The sequence below is a fragment of the Callospermophilus lateralis genome, chromosome 1 (assembly GCF_048772815.1).
Source record: "Callospermophilus lateralis isolate mCalLat2 chromosome 1, mCalLat2.hap1, whole genome shotgun sequence".
Lineage (NCBI taxonomy): Eukaryota > Metazoa > Chordata > Mammalia > Rodentia > Sciuridae > Callospermophilus > Callospermophilus lateralis.
In genome coordinates, this window is record NC_135305.1 from 19,120,038 (window position 1) to 19,132,261 (window position 12,224).

At 33.5% G+C, this 12,224-nt stretch overlaps 1 protein-coding gene across 6 annotated transcripts in view; it reads left to right on the forward strand.

Moving 5' to 3' along the window:
• Cnot4 (CCR4-NOT transcription complex subunit 4) overlaps nt 1-12,224 on the forward strand; it is a 128,962-nt gene that overhangs the window by 60,935 nt on the left and 55,803 nt on the right. For all 6 annotated transcript variants that reach the window (XM_076832861.1, XM_076832877.1, XM_076832868.1 and 3 more), the window contains exons 2-3: nt 4,102-4,367; nt 10,272-10,469. In XM_076832861.1, coding sequence (XP_076688976.1) covers nt 4,194-4,367; nt 10,272-10,469 — 372 coding nt within the window. In that variant the 5' untranslated portion in view covers nt 4,102-4,193. The remainder of the gene's footprint in view (nt 1-4,101; nt 4,368-10,271; nt 10,470-12,224) is intronic.

Here is a 12,224-nt window from a genome sequence, read left to right on the forward strand (position 1 = left end):
CCTAAGCGGAAATTCTGTACCCATTAAATAGTTTAACTTTCCATTCCCCCCAACCCCCCCTCAAAATGTCTCTATAAACTTACCTTTTCTTGACACCACATACAAGTGAATTCATAAAATACTTGTCTTTTTGTGACTGACTTATTATTACTAAGTATAACATTTTCAGAATTCACTCATTTTATAGCTTGTATCATAATCTGATTCCTTTTATGGCTTAATAATCCATCGTATTGGTATACCTTGTTTTGTTTATCCATTTGTTGAATTATTCCCACCCTTTGGCTATTGTGAATGCTGCTGTGAACATCAGTGTGTAAATATCAGTTTAGATCCTTGCTTTCAGTTCGTTGGGTATATAACTAGAAGTTGAATTACTGAACATATTCTAGTTCTGTGTTTAACTTTTTGATTAACTGCCAAATTAGTTTCCACAGTGGCAGTACTACTTTACATTCTTTTTTTTTTTTTTTAACAGTCCTAAACATAAAACCATGTTATAGCATTATATAATTGATGAGGAATTTTCAAGCCTAGTTTTGTGTATGCAGTTTTAATTTTGTGCAGTTGCTACTTGGTATCTGAGATTTTTGGTGATGCAGTTCAGAGTTTGTCTATGTTATTACCATAAGTTACTTATGATACAGAGAAGAACAACTCAGGTAAAATTTTGCTGTGGAATTTAATTTTTGGGAAAGCAATGTCATTTTATTGGGGGGGGGCATTTTCATTTCACACCTAAGTATGTGACTTCTGTCTTGGAAAGGGCATGGATTTTGAAATTGGCAGTCTTTATTTTTGAACTCTAAACTTTAGCCTCAGTTATGTGTTTTCTAAAGGGTTTATATTCTTTTCAACTCACTGTGAGGATTAAATAATAAGAAAATAAATAGTTTTTCTATAGAATTAATTACTGAATTAAAAACTGATCACATCTATCCTAAGCACCCCCATACCAATCCAGGAAGTCATTAGCTTTACTTGCCTTTTTCATAAATAAAATGAATACCTTTGTATCTTGTTTCAACTTACTATGTTTTACATTTATTTATTTATTTTAATATTAGTAGACTCACTTATGAATAAAATTATTCTTCCCTATGAAGATTTGAGCCAGAGTATTAGGAGGGGAGAGAGTTTTTTTTCAAATATTATTTTAAAAACTTAGTTCAGAGTGATTACATTTGGAACTTTCTTTATACTTGAAATTCCCTAAAAGTTCATGTCTCTTCACATTTTTGAGAAATTAAGTTCTAGAACTTCTGAGTATCTTATCCAAGATCATAGCTACTTAGTGGATGATATGAAGTGAAGTCTTTAAATTTCAGTGTTCTTCTGTATCAGACTGATTAACCTGCTGTGTGGTATCTCTCCATGGTGCTAGAAGTGTGAAGATGTACCTGCTTTTGTATTAGGTATACTTGTTACTTCTTTGTCCCTTTTCTTCCATCTAAATGGAAAGTTGTAAACTTTTTTAAAATTAAAAAGCAAATCTAATGAAACCGACATTGTTATTACTGTGTGTATATATGTGACTGCATGACCAATATGATTCTGCAACCTGTACACTCAGAAAAATGAGGAATAATATCCCATCTGATTCAAATGTATGGTATGTCAGGGTCATTGTACTGTCCTGTGTAACTAATTAAAACAAATAAAAAATACAAAAAAGCAGATTAATATTAAAAAGCAAAAACTTCAATGTGTCATCTTTTATTTATAGTAATATACTTTCTAGAAAGATTTGCAGGTCATAAACACCAGTATATCATTTCCTTCCCATCCATAGATTCTTTCACTAAAACTCAAATAAGCTGTAGTTAAGCAAAAGCTGGCTTATCGTCTAAGGTATTAAAAGTACAATCTACACTCCTTTATTAGTTTATTTGGTTTCCTGTTGATAGAACCTGAATTTAAGCCTGTGTTTTCTAGAGGTATAGTTTTTGAATGGCCAGATTGGAAGATACATTAGAAAATAGCTGAATATTGCTACTTTTATATATGAAGGTATCTGATAGTGGCAAATCCAGATCTGTAGCTCAGGAGTGCTATATTGTTTATCAGTACATATTCAGTGTATTTCTTTCTTTGTTGTTGTTGTTGTGCTGGGGATTGAACCCACGGCCTTGTGCATGTGAGGGAAGCACTCTACCAATTGAGCTACCCAGCCCTCAGTGTACTTTTTTTTAAACACTTTAATTTTGAAGTAATTACAGAGTCACAGAAAGATACCATTTCTTTTTTTTGGGGGGGGGGTAATTACTAACAAAAGTCAAAAGTTTCTTGAGGGAAATGAAAACAATTTCTCTTTTTAAAGTTTGGCCATTTGATGTATGAAAATATTTTTTTCAGCAATTAAGATAATACCAATTTTTCTAACAAAAAATTAGTCATTTATAGTTTGTTTTGTAATTTGACAACATCTCAATGTTCAAACTTTTTTTGGTGAAGGAAATATCTGTATCTATACTTCTTTCTCTATATGGCTTAATAAATCTATATAGAAGTAAATGTAGGGCTGGGATTGTGGCTCAGTGGTAGAGCGCTTGCTTAGCACCGGCAGGATCCGGATTCGATTCTCAGCACCACATAAAAATAAAGGCATTGTTGGGGCTGGAGATGTGGCTCAAGCGGTATCGCGCTCGCCTGGCATGTGCATGGTGATGGGTTCGATCCTTAGCACCACATACAAATAAAGATGTTGTGTCCGCCGAAAATTAAAAAATAAATATTAAAAAATTCTCTCTCTCTCTCTCTCTCTCTCTCTCTCTCTCTCTCTCTCTCTCAAAAATAAAATAAAGGCATTGTGTTGTGTCCATCTACAAAAAAGATTGATTTATTCTCTCTCTCTCAAAAAAAAGTAAATATATATAAATGTTAGTTTATATGTATATACAATGCTCCTGTTTTTAAATGCTTAACTTTAGAATAAGACATACTTCTGAGTTAACACATATTTACCTTATGGCTTACTTAATGATTTCCCCACTAATGGATGGTATGTTGTTTGTAGTTTTCTATATTATGAACAGTGCTAAAGAACATAGCAACTGCTTAATGCATGTGTGTGTTTAGGTAGAAATCTTCGTAGTTGATATAAGGGAGTGGATTGTGAGGCAAAGGCTTCCTGAAAGGAATCCAGGCAGCCTCACTTAATAGCTGTGTAACTTAAGGCAAGGTAATAGATTCCATTTTCTCCATCAAAGAGGGACTAGATTAGTGATAATCTCTACTTTTTAAGTGGAGGTACGAACTTCTTTGACAGACTAATAGGAAAAATAAAAACTATTTTTTGGTTGATTAAATAAAGAAGTTGATCATCTTTTCATCATTATTTCATAATCAAAATCACTCATAATCAAAATCACTTGTAATTCTCCTGTGAGGATGTTTAGCTCTAGCCTAGCTTTTCTGTGGCAAGAGCTTGATATTAATGTGTAATACTAGATGATTAAAGTTTTATCTTTTTCAATTGGTTTCATGTAAATTGTGACATTTTTAGCATATTATAATACTTATTTAGATAATATGGCAATTTTAATAGCTTTTAGGTCAGAGATAAGATATTTTATAGTGTTTTTAAAGCTTAAGATGTTTCTTTATCTTATTTTCATAAACTAATTAGTAAAATAAATAGTGCTGTAAGTTATTATTAAATGTTTTATCTAGAAAAAAGGAAGTTCTTTTATATTTCTGTTGAAATAAAAAAAATATTGCCAGGCCTTTTGTATTGCTATGCAAAATTTTTCAGAAATCTAAGATTAGAGCAGAAGTTAATATTCTCTCCTTCATCCATCCCACTCCACACACCCCATCCCCCCCCGCCCCCATCAGGGAGTATCAGGAATTGAACCTAAGGGTGCTTCATAAGTGAGCCACATTTCTGGCCCTTTGTATTTTTTATTTTGAGACAAGGTCTTGCTACATTGCCCAGACTGGCCTGGAATTTGCTGTCCTCCTTTGTCTCCTTCTCTAGTTGCTGGGATTACAGGCATGCCACACATGGCTTTTTCTAAATTTTTTGATGATGTCATTTTTGATTATTGGGTATGCTGTTTTCTCCAATAGTAAACATTATCTTTTATGTTTCTTATGCAGGTCTTCAAAGTTCTACATTTTAGCTCTCAGTGCTGAACTTCCTTCTCTCTTAAATTATTATAAACTTTTGCTGCTGTTTAATAAACGTGAAGATGTCTCGAAGTCCTGATGCTAAGGAAGACCCTGTGGAATGCCCTCTTTGCATGGAGCCCTTGGAGATAGATGATATCAACTTTTTCCCTTGCACCTGTGGCTACCAGATTTGTCGATTTTGTTGGCATCGAATTCGCACTGATGAAAATGGACTTTGTCCTGCATGTAGAAAGGTAAATACTTCAAAATAACCTTATAGTTATTTAACTGTATAGTTTTTAAAATTTTTAACTTTACAGTTCTAACTGTATAGTTCTTTTCCCTCATGAATATGAGTAATTGGTTATAAACAATCTACAAACCTCAGGTGAGATTATATGTAGCATTATATCTTTAAGAAATAGTGAGGGCTGGGATTGTGGCTCAGTGGTAGAGTGCTTGCCTAGCATGTGTAAGGCCATGGGTTCTATTCTTGGCGTTGCATACAAATAAATAAGGGTCCACTGACAACTAAAAAAATATTTAAAAAATAAAATAAAGGGCAAAATGAGGTGGAAAGAACATTGCCCTGGGAGTCAGACTCAAGTCAAGGCTTTTTTGTTAACTAGCTATGTGACCTTTGTGAAGTTAAATAACCTTTCTTGAGGAAATGGACAGTCGATGGGGCTTGCTGTTAAGAGATTAGGAATAAAGAAATGAATTTGGGTAGGATAATATGAAACTGGAAAAACATGCTCTGTATTTTGTTGGGGAGTTCATTTAAATTTTCTAGTACAAAATAGGTGAGAAGTTAAGATTTTTATTGAAAGAAGTTAATAATGGCAGAGAAATTATGGTTCAGAAGTTTATAACTGCTTATTTGTTGAACCCTTGCTATAATTCTAGGCTGATATTACCATTCGTGTTTTACACTTGTCCAGAGTCACCAACTTCTGAGTAGTAAATTTGGAATTTAGATATACTTTTGAGTATAAAGTCTTGTTTTTTTTTTCTGAAATACCGTGTTATTGAAAGCCCCTTCTAACTCTAAGAATGTGTGAGTTTTGATGTTCTGTGGATTTTGTTATTTTGATAAACAACTACAACACAGCTACAGTGTAATAAATAAACTATTAGGGTAGGTAGGACTGCTACATTTCCATTTAAAGGACTTTATTTGTGACCTTAGGGATTAAGATGTCTGTTATGTTATTATGAAATTTGTCTTCACTTTCATATTATACAATTCAAACTTTGTTTTTTTTTAAATTACTTTTATTTTTTAAATACATGACAGTGGACTATATCACAATCTTACTCATATCTCTGTATATAAAATATGTTCACACCAATTCATGTCTTCATACATGTACTCTGGATAATGATGTCCATCACATTCCACCATCATTGCTAACCCCCTGCCCCCTCCCTTCCCCTCTCACCCCTCTGCCCTATCTAGTTGTCTATTCCTCCCATGCTCGCTCTGCCTACCCCATTTATTTTCTAATTAACTGTTTCAAAGAACTTCTGTGTTCATTACTACCAAATTTTGAAAAAATCAAAACATGCTTTTCATATCTAGAATTTAGAAAATAAACTACTTCTAACCTTTTTACCTGAGGATTTATAAGAAATTTCAGAAACTGGGCTGGGGATGTGGCTCAAGTGGTAGCGCGCTTGCCTGGCATGCGTGCGGCCCGGGTTTGATCCTCAGCACCACATACAAACAAAGATGTTGTGTCCGCCGAAAACTAAAAAATAAATACTAAAATTAAAAAAAAAAAAAAAAAGAAAGAAATTTCAGAAACTGATGCATAATTCACTTCTGTTTATTTTTAAAAATCAAATGGGCACATATTTTATGTCACATAAATAAAAAATCTATTTAAGTGTTAATATAGTTCATATATTTGTATATTACATATATTATATATAACATAATATGTAATATATCTATAGCATGTATTTATATAGAAATGTGAATAGAAAGGTAAGTGAAAACTTTAGCATTGCTTTAGTCAAAAAATATATACATTTTTATGAATTTTAAGTATTTAGTCATTTTTAAAATCAGCCATTCGAAAGTCATATTGAACTATTTTATTGAAAGAGGTGACTTTTAGGATTACTCAAGATTCTAAGAAGTGTGAATTAGATTGACTTCACAAAGTCATTATTTCTTAACAGATTGAGAGAAGCTCATCAGTGGGACATGAGCTGAATGTGTCTTGTCAGAGACTAGTAAGTCTTTAGTCTCTGGAGACCAGCCCCACTGGCTGTGTTTACACAGAGGGTTATCACAAATGTTACTAGATGTCTGAAGAGGGCAGGGAAGCTGCAGTTTACATGTAATCCAGTTCTGTAGGAAGAGGGCCTACAGAGTCCACTCTGTAAGGTAGCTTGTCAAGATAGTGTGAGTAAACTTGGAGTTGCAAGTGGGGAGATGGTTGAAGCAAGCTCTGGTTTTGGCTCACAAGAGGAAATGTGCCCTTCTGCAGGAAGGTTTAAGAGCTTTGAAAATCAAAAACCAAGAAAGTTTAGTGTTGCTCTTTGTCCTAGTTGCTAAACAGATTATTTGGTCAGTTTTATTTATTTATTTATTTATTTATATTTTTATTTTTTAGTTATAGTTGGACACAGTACCTTTATTTTATTTGTATATTTTTATGTGGTGCTGAGGCTCGAACCCAGGGTCTTGCACGTGAGAGGCGGGTGCTCTACCACTGAGCCACAACCCCAGCCCAACTTGGTCATTTTTAGTATGTCCTTTTATCTCCCCCCTTCACCCCCAGGCTTTTTTTCTTTTTTTCCTCATGGTGCTGGGGATCAAACCCAGGTTCTTGTGCATGCTAAGCACATACTCTACCACTGAGTTATATCCTCAGCCTTAATTGCCTTTGTGTGACCACTTAGTGCAACATTTCTAAGAAAAATACCTGGTGGGAAACAGGAGATGTGGGGGAACATAGGTGGTGCATTGATATAGTATCATGTAATATTCACTTACATGAAAACCAGAGACTAAACAAGGAAGTGTGAACTTCAACAGAAATGTTACTATTTTCATCTGAGAAATAATAGAAGATATTGTGTCCATGAAACAAGAACAAGACAGTATAAAAAAGAACATTCAATGAACAATAATCATAGTTATTATTTTTAGTAGAATCTTTTTTTTTAATTTAATATTTTTAGTTGTTGATGGATATCTATCTATCTATCTATTTATTTATTTATTTGCCCTGCTGAGAATCAAACCCAGTGCCTCACACATGCACTAGGCAAGCACTCTACCACTGAGCTACAACTCTAGTCCCAATAACTATAGTTATTAAAAATTAAAATACAGTAGCAGAAATAACTTAATGAAAGTGTTGGAAGATGAGGTGGAGAAGATCTTTGAGAAAGCATTAAAAAAAAAAGATATGGAATATTTGAGAAAAATTAAGTGTATTTGAGGAGCAATCAAAGAGGTCAAATACCAAATATTAAGTACTCTGAAAGAGAATATAGAGATACAGGGGGGAAATAATTATCAAATATATGATGAAAGAGTATTTCCTAGAACCAAAAGTTATGTTTCCTGATGAATAGGCCTTTCAAGTACCTAGCATTAACTTTTATTTTGAAATATCAGAATACTGAAGATAACAGAAGTTCTATGAATTTGCAGAGCAGAAAAACATATGAAAGACCAAGAATCAGAATTGTTTCAGATTCTGATCTTTGTTATCCATCTGTAAAATAAAAATTATGGTCTTCTGTAATGTTGATTTAAGAGATCAAAATGAAAATTATAAGGGCTGAGGATGTGGCTCAAGCGGTAACGCGCTCACCTGGCATGCGCGGGGCACTGGGTTCGATCCTCAGTGACACATAAAAATAAAATAAAGATGTTGTGTCCGCCAAAAACTGAAAAATAAATATTAAAAAATTCTCTCTCTCTCTCTCTCTCAAAAAAAAATGAAAATTATAAATTATTTTGAATCAGTAATTGTAAAGTGACTTATCATAATATCTAGAGTGAGGCCTAAATGGTATGTAAAGGAAAAGTTAAAGATGTAAATGTATTAGAAAACAGAAGAAAAATTAGCAAACAGAACAAAAATTAGCAAACTTATTTTAAGCTTTTGAAATCAGAAAAGAAAAAAAAAAGGCTCTGGTATGGTGGAAGGCAGGGGAGTAAGCAGAATTTAGTGAAATAGGAAGAAAAAGTTCAGTAAAAGAGCTGATTCTCTAAAAAGACCAAAACAATCAAATTCTTGGAAAGTCTGATAAAAGTAAACATCACAAGTAAACAGCATTTGGAATCAAAGCAAGAACATAACACATGGGGAAGAAATTAAAGGATTACAGTAGACCAGGTTAATCAGTAATTTGATATGTGATTCATCTTTGTGCTTTTTTGGTACTTGTATAAGTTTTATACTAGTGTGTATACAGCTCCAAATACCTTCAAGAGATTAAAATCATCCAATCAGGTAGATAAGATTGGAAGATTGTGAGTAGAGACAAGAAAGTTTTGAGAGGCAGAGTTGAGAAAAAACTCAAATGAGGAAGACTATTTGGTTGATTGAGGAATTGAACTTTCTTTAATAGATCTTAGCCATTTGGGCCCTGGAATTAAAATGCAAGAAATAATTTAATTTTCATCTGAAAAACATACTTTTTAAAGAAAATGCTGCTAAATTTCCAATTTTAGTTAATAATTTAGTGTTTATTTGGCAAATACTTACTGAACTTTTAAAAAGAGCCATACTGTGTTATTTTATATTTGATCCTGGAATCCTAAGGATCATGCAAAAGTCACTTCACTGAGCCAGATGTTTTGTTGCCCCCTACTCACAAGTTGGAACATGCCAAATAGGACCAATTAACTAAGAGGTTCAGATTTTGTGATGTTTTAATCAAATGGCATGGGTGTCAACATCGTTTTTAGGTGACTAGGTTTGTAGTTTTTTGATGATATGATAAGCTATGAAGAGTATACAATTTTCTTTAAAAGCAGCAGGTTAAATTTGAAAGTAGGCATAAAAGGGAAAGAATCAGGTTGTTGGAGAACTTAAGATAATACCTAGTAGAAGTTGAGGAACATGAAAGGAAATCTCACTTTGTAAGTTGCTGTCATCATTGTTCTGGGTATGTTCACAAGTTTGAGGGGTTTTGTTATTTACTTACATATGAAGAGATGAAAATAATTTCATATTAAAGGCATTAGTAAGGATTTAGGTTTCTGGATAGTATCTTCAGTATTCTCTGTTCCTACTTTTTTTCTTTTTGGCATAATTTTTGTTGTCCTCCACTTCGATATTCTGATAGGCACAGTTTTCCAGCCAATTCTGGTTCTTATTCCTTGCAATCTCTTCATATCCAGTTTTTAATGTTATTGCATTTTATGTTCATCTTTCATTTATCATTAGCAATATTTATTAGTGATAATAAATGACTTTGGTTATGGGCAGGACATGATTTTAATCACTTTATAAGTGTATTCTCTGCTAACTCTTATAAAAACTCTGGCTAAAGTACTGTAATTTCTGTTTTATAGATGAGGAGACTGAGGCAGAGAGGTCACATGATCTCAGGGTGAGCTAGGATTCAAAGCCAGGCACTCAGACTCCACAGCTCTTATTTGGACTCCTGTAGCCCTGACATTAGCAGCAGGAATGAAAATAATGCCATAATTTTGAGAAGCAAAAGATAAAGACACAAAACAGTGAAATTCGTAGCTTATTGAGGGATTTATTATTATTAATCTTTTAGCATGTGGTAGATTTTATTATGTATTTGTTGATTATAATATGTAAATCCCATATTTAGATAAGAGAATGGATTGCCTCTTATGCATTACCTTAGAAGCTTCTTGTAAACTGCGTGCTGTGCACTGTGGCAAATACCAAGACTGGGTGTTAGTGGTATTGGTGGTCACTTAGAACCTTTGATATTTTAATGCTAAAAGTGGTCTGTGCTAAGTTCCAAAATGAAGTATTTTAATAACTATTTTATTTAATATTTAACTTATTAAATAAAAACAATTTAATCTATTAAAAAAAAGGAAATTAGAACAACCTTATACCTGCCATCCAGAATTGGATACTTGTTATTTATTCAGTTTTTTATTTATTTAATGCTAATGTCTGTTTGTTTTATGCTTAAAGCCATATCCAGAAGATCCAGCAGTTTACAAACCCCTCTCCCAGGAAGAACTGCAAAGGATAAAGAATGAGAAAAAACAGAAACAAAATGAGAGAAAACAGAAAATATCAGAAAATCGCAAACATTTGGCTAGTGTACGTGTTGTACAAAAAAACCTCGTCTTTGTTGTAGGTCTGTCCCAGCGCCTAGCTGACCCAGAGGTGAGTGCTCTTCCCGTTTTCTTTGTCAACTTGACATTTTTCTTGTGTGTTTGCTGGTTTGGAAATGATAGTTGACCCTATTTACCTGTAGGATCCCTCTGAATATATGAAACCTTGGAGAACATAAGAAATGACATTTTAATAATAGCTGAGGAACCAGTGACCATTTATGATCTTAGGCAAATGTTTCATCTCTTTCTTGGCCTCAGTTTCTTTGGTTGTAAAATTAAGGAGGTGAACTAGATTTCTGAAGTTCCCTTTACTCTGCAAATGGATAATGGTTCTATTTTTGCCCTAAATAGTAACATGTGACATGAATACTCTGATTCTTTCCTCTTTTCTGTAGCTGTGTTAAGGACCAACAATGGAGATGCAGTTATTTGAACCGACTAGAGATCATAATGACCTTTTTTTTTAAATTCTACCTAAATAGTAATTTTTAGTTTTTTTGTAACTGCTATAGTACTATGTCACTCTCCTTTATTTATTTATTATAATATAATTTTAGGAAAATAAGGATAATTTGATTAAGTGAAATAAAGGACCAAGTTATTTGTTACTCATTTGGGGCAGGATAGATTTTAACTTTTTTTGTTAACTACCTCATTTTTTTTTTCCTTCCACCACTAGCCTGATTGACGTATTATTGAGTTTATATTTTTTTTGAGGCCCATGAATATGCATGTGCAAATTTTTAATTTCTTATATACTATGAAGGGCTGACTAGATTGTTGGGATGGCAAGTAGAAACTGACAGCCAGAGTATTCAGTAGGAGAGAGTTGGATTTTGGGAATCTTCCAAAAGGACTCCTTGAAAGTGGTTGAAGTAATATTCTTTGTAGTGTCAATCAGAAGGAGAATTGTAGTAAATGTGCTTAAGGAAGAAGGAATATTTGAACTTGGCTTGAAGCCCCCAGAAAGGGAATAGATTGTAGCTCAGTGAAAGAGCATGTACTTAGCATGTATAGGCCCTGGGTTCAGTCCTCTCCTGCACAAAACAAAACAAAAACACCCCAGAAAGAGGAACTATAAGGAGTCTCATATCTGTGTGTAAAAATTAATTTAAAATAGTGAGTTTGTTATGTGTTGAAAGTATAAAGGACTTCAGAATCAATACAGGAGAAAGTCAGGGAGACATTATTAAAGAGAATCTTATGGTCAGTAAACATGGAGGCAACTCAAGAATTACTAGGACCCTAGGTTCAGTGATCCTGACAGTAGTGGGCTACATGATATGCAGAAAACCAGGTTCTTTCCAGAGCCAAAGAGGTGAGCAAACAACTCAACTGTAGTAACTATATATGTTGAGAGTTTATTTTAGAACTATGACTCAACTTTTCAGCAGCTAATTCTTCGATTTCCTAAACTTCTATTTTCTGCTTACTCCTTAGGCAGACAAAAATCCCACCTCTCCCTTTACCATTTCCTTGAACATGGCTACAATTTTGCAGTAAACCTTTTCTCTCTTAACTCTGCCTCTTTTCCTACTCGAGGGCACTTCATATTTTCTACTCCTGTTCTCACTGATTAGAATCTAATTTTCTGAAACTGCTACTCCAGTAAATTAATGGAACATTTATCTTGATTTGAGAGCTCTTGGATATGAATGTACTTGTTTTTGTTACTATGTCTTGGGTTTACTCAATTCTAGTACTGGGGACATATGGAACAGACACAAAGGTAGATGAAATTAAGTCATAGCTCAACTCTGATATTTGGATTATAGGTTTCCAATCTCTGTTGAGTCTGTGATTT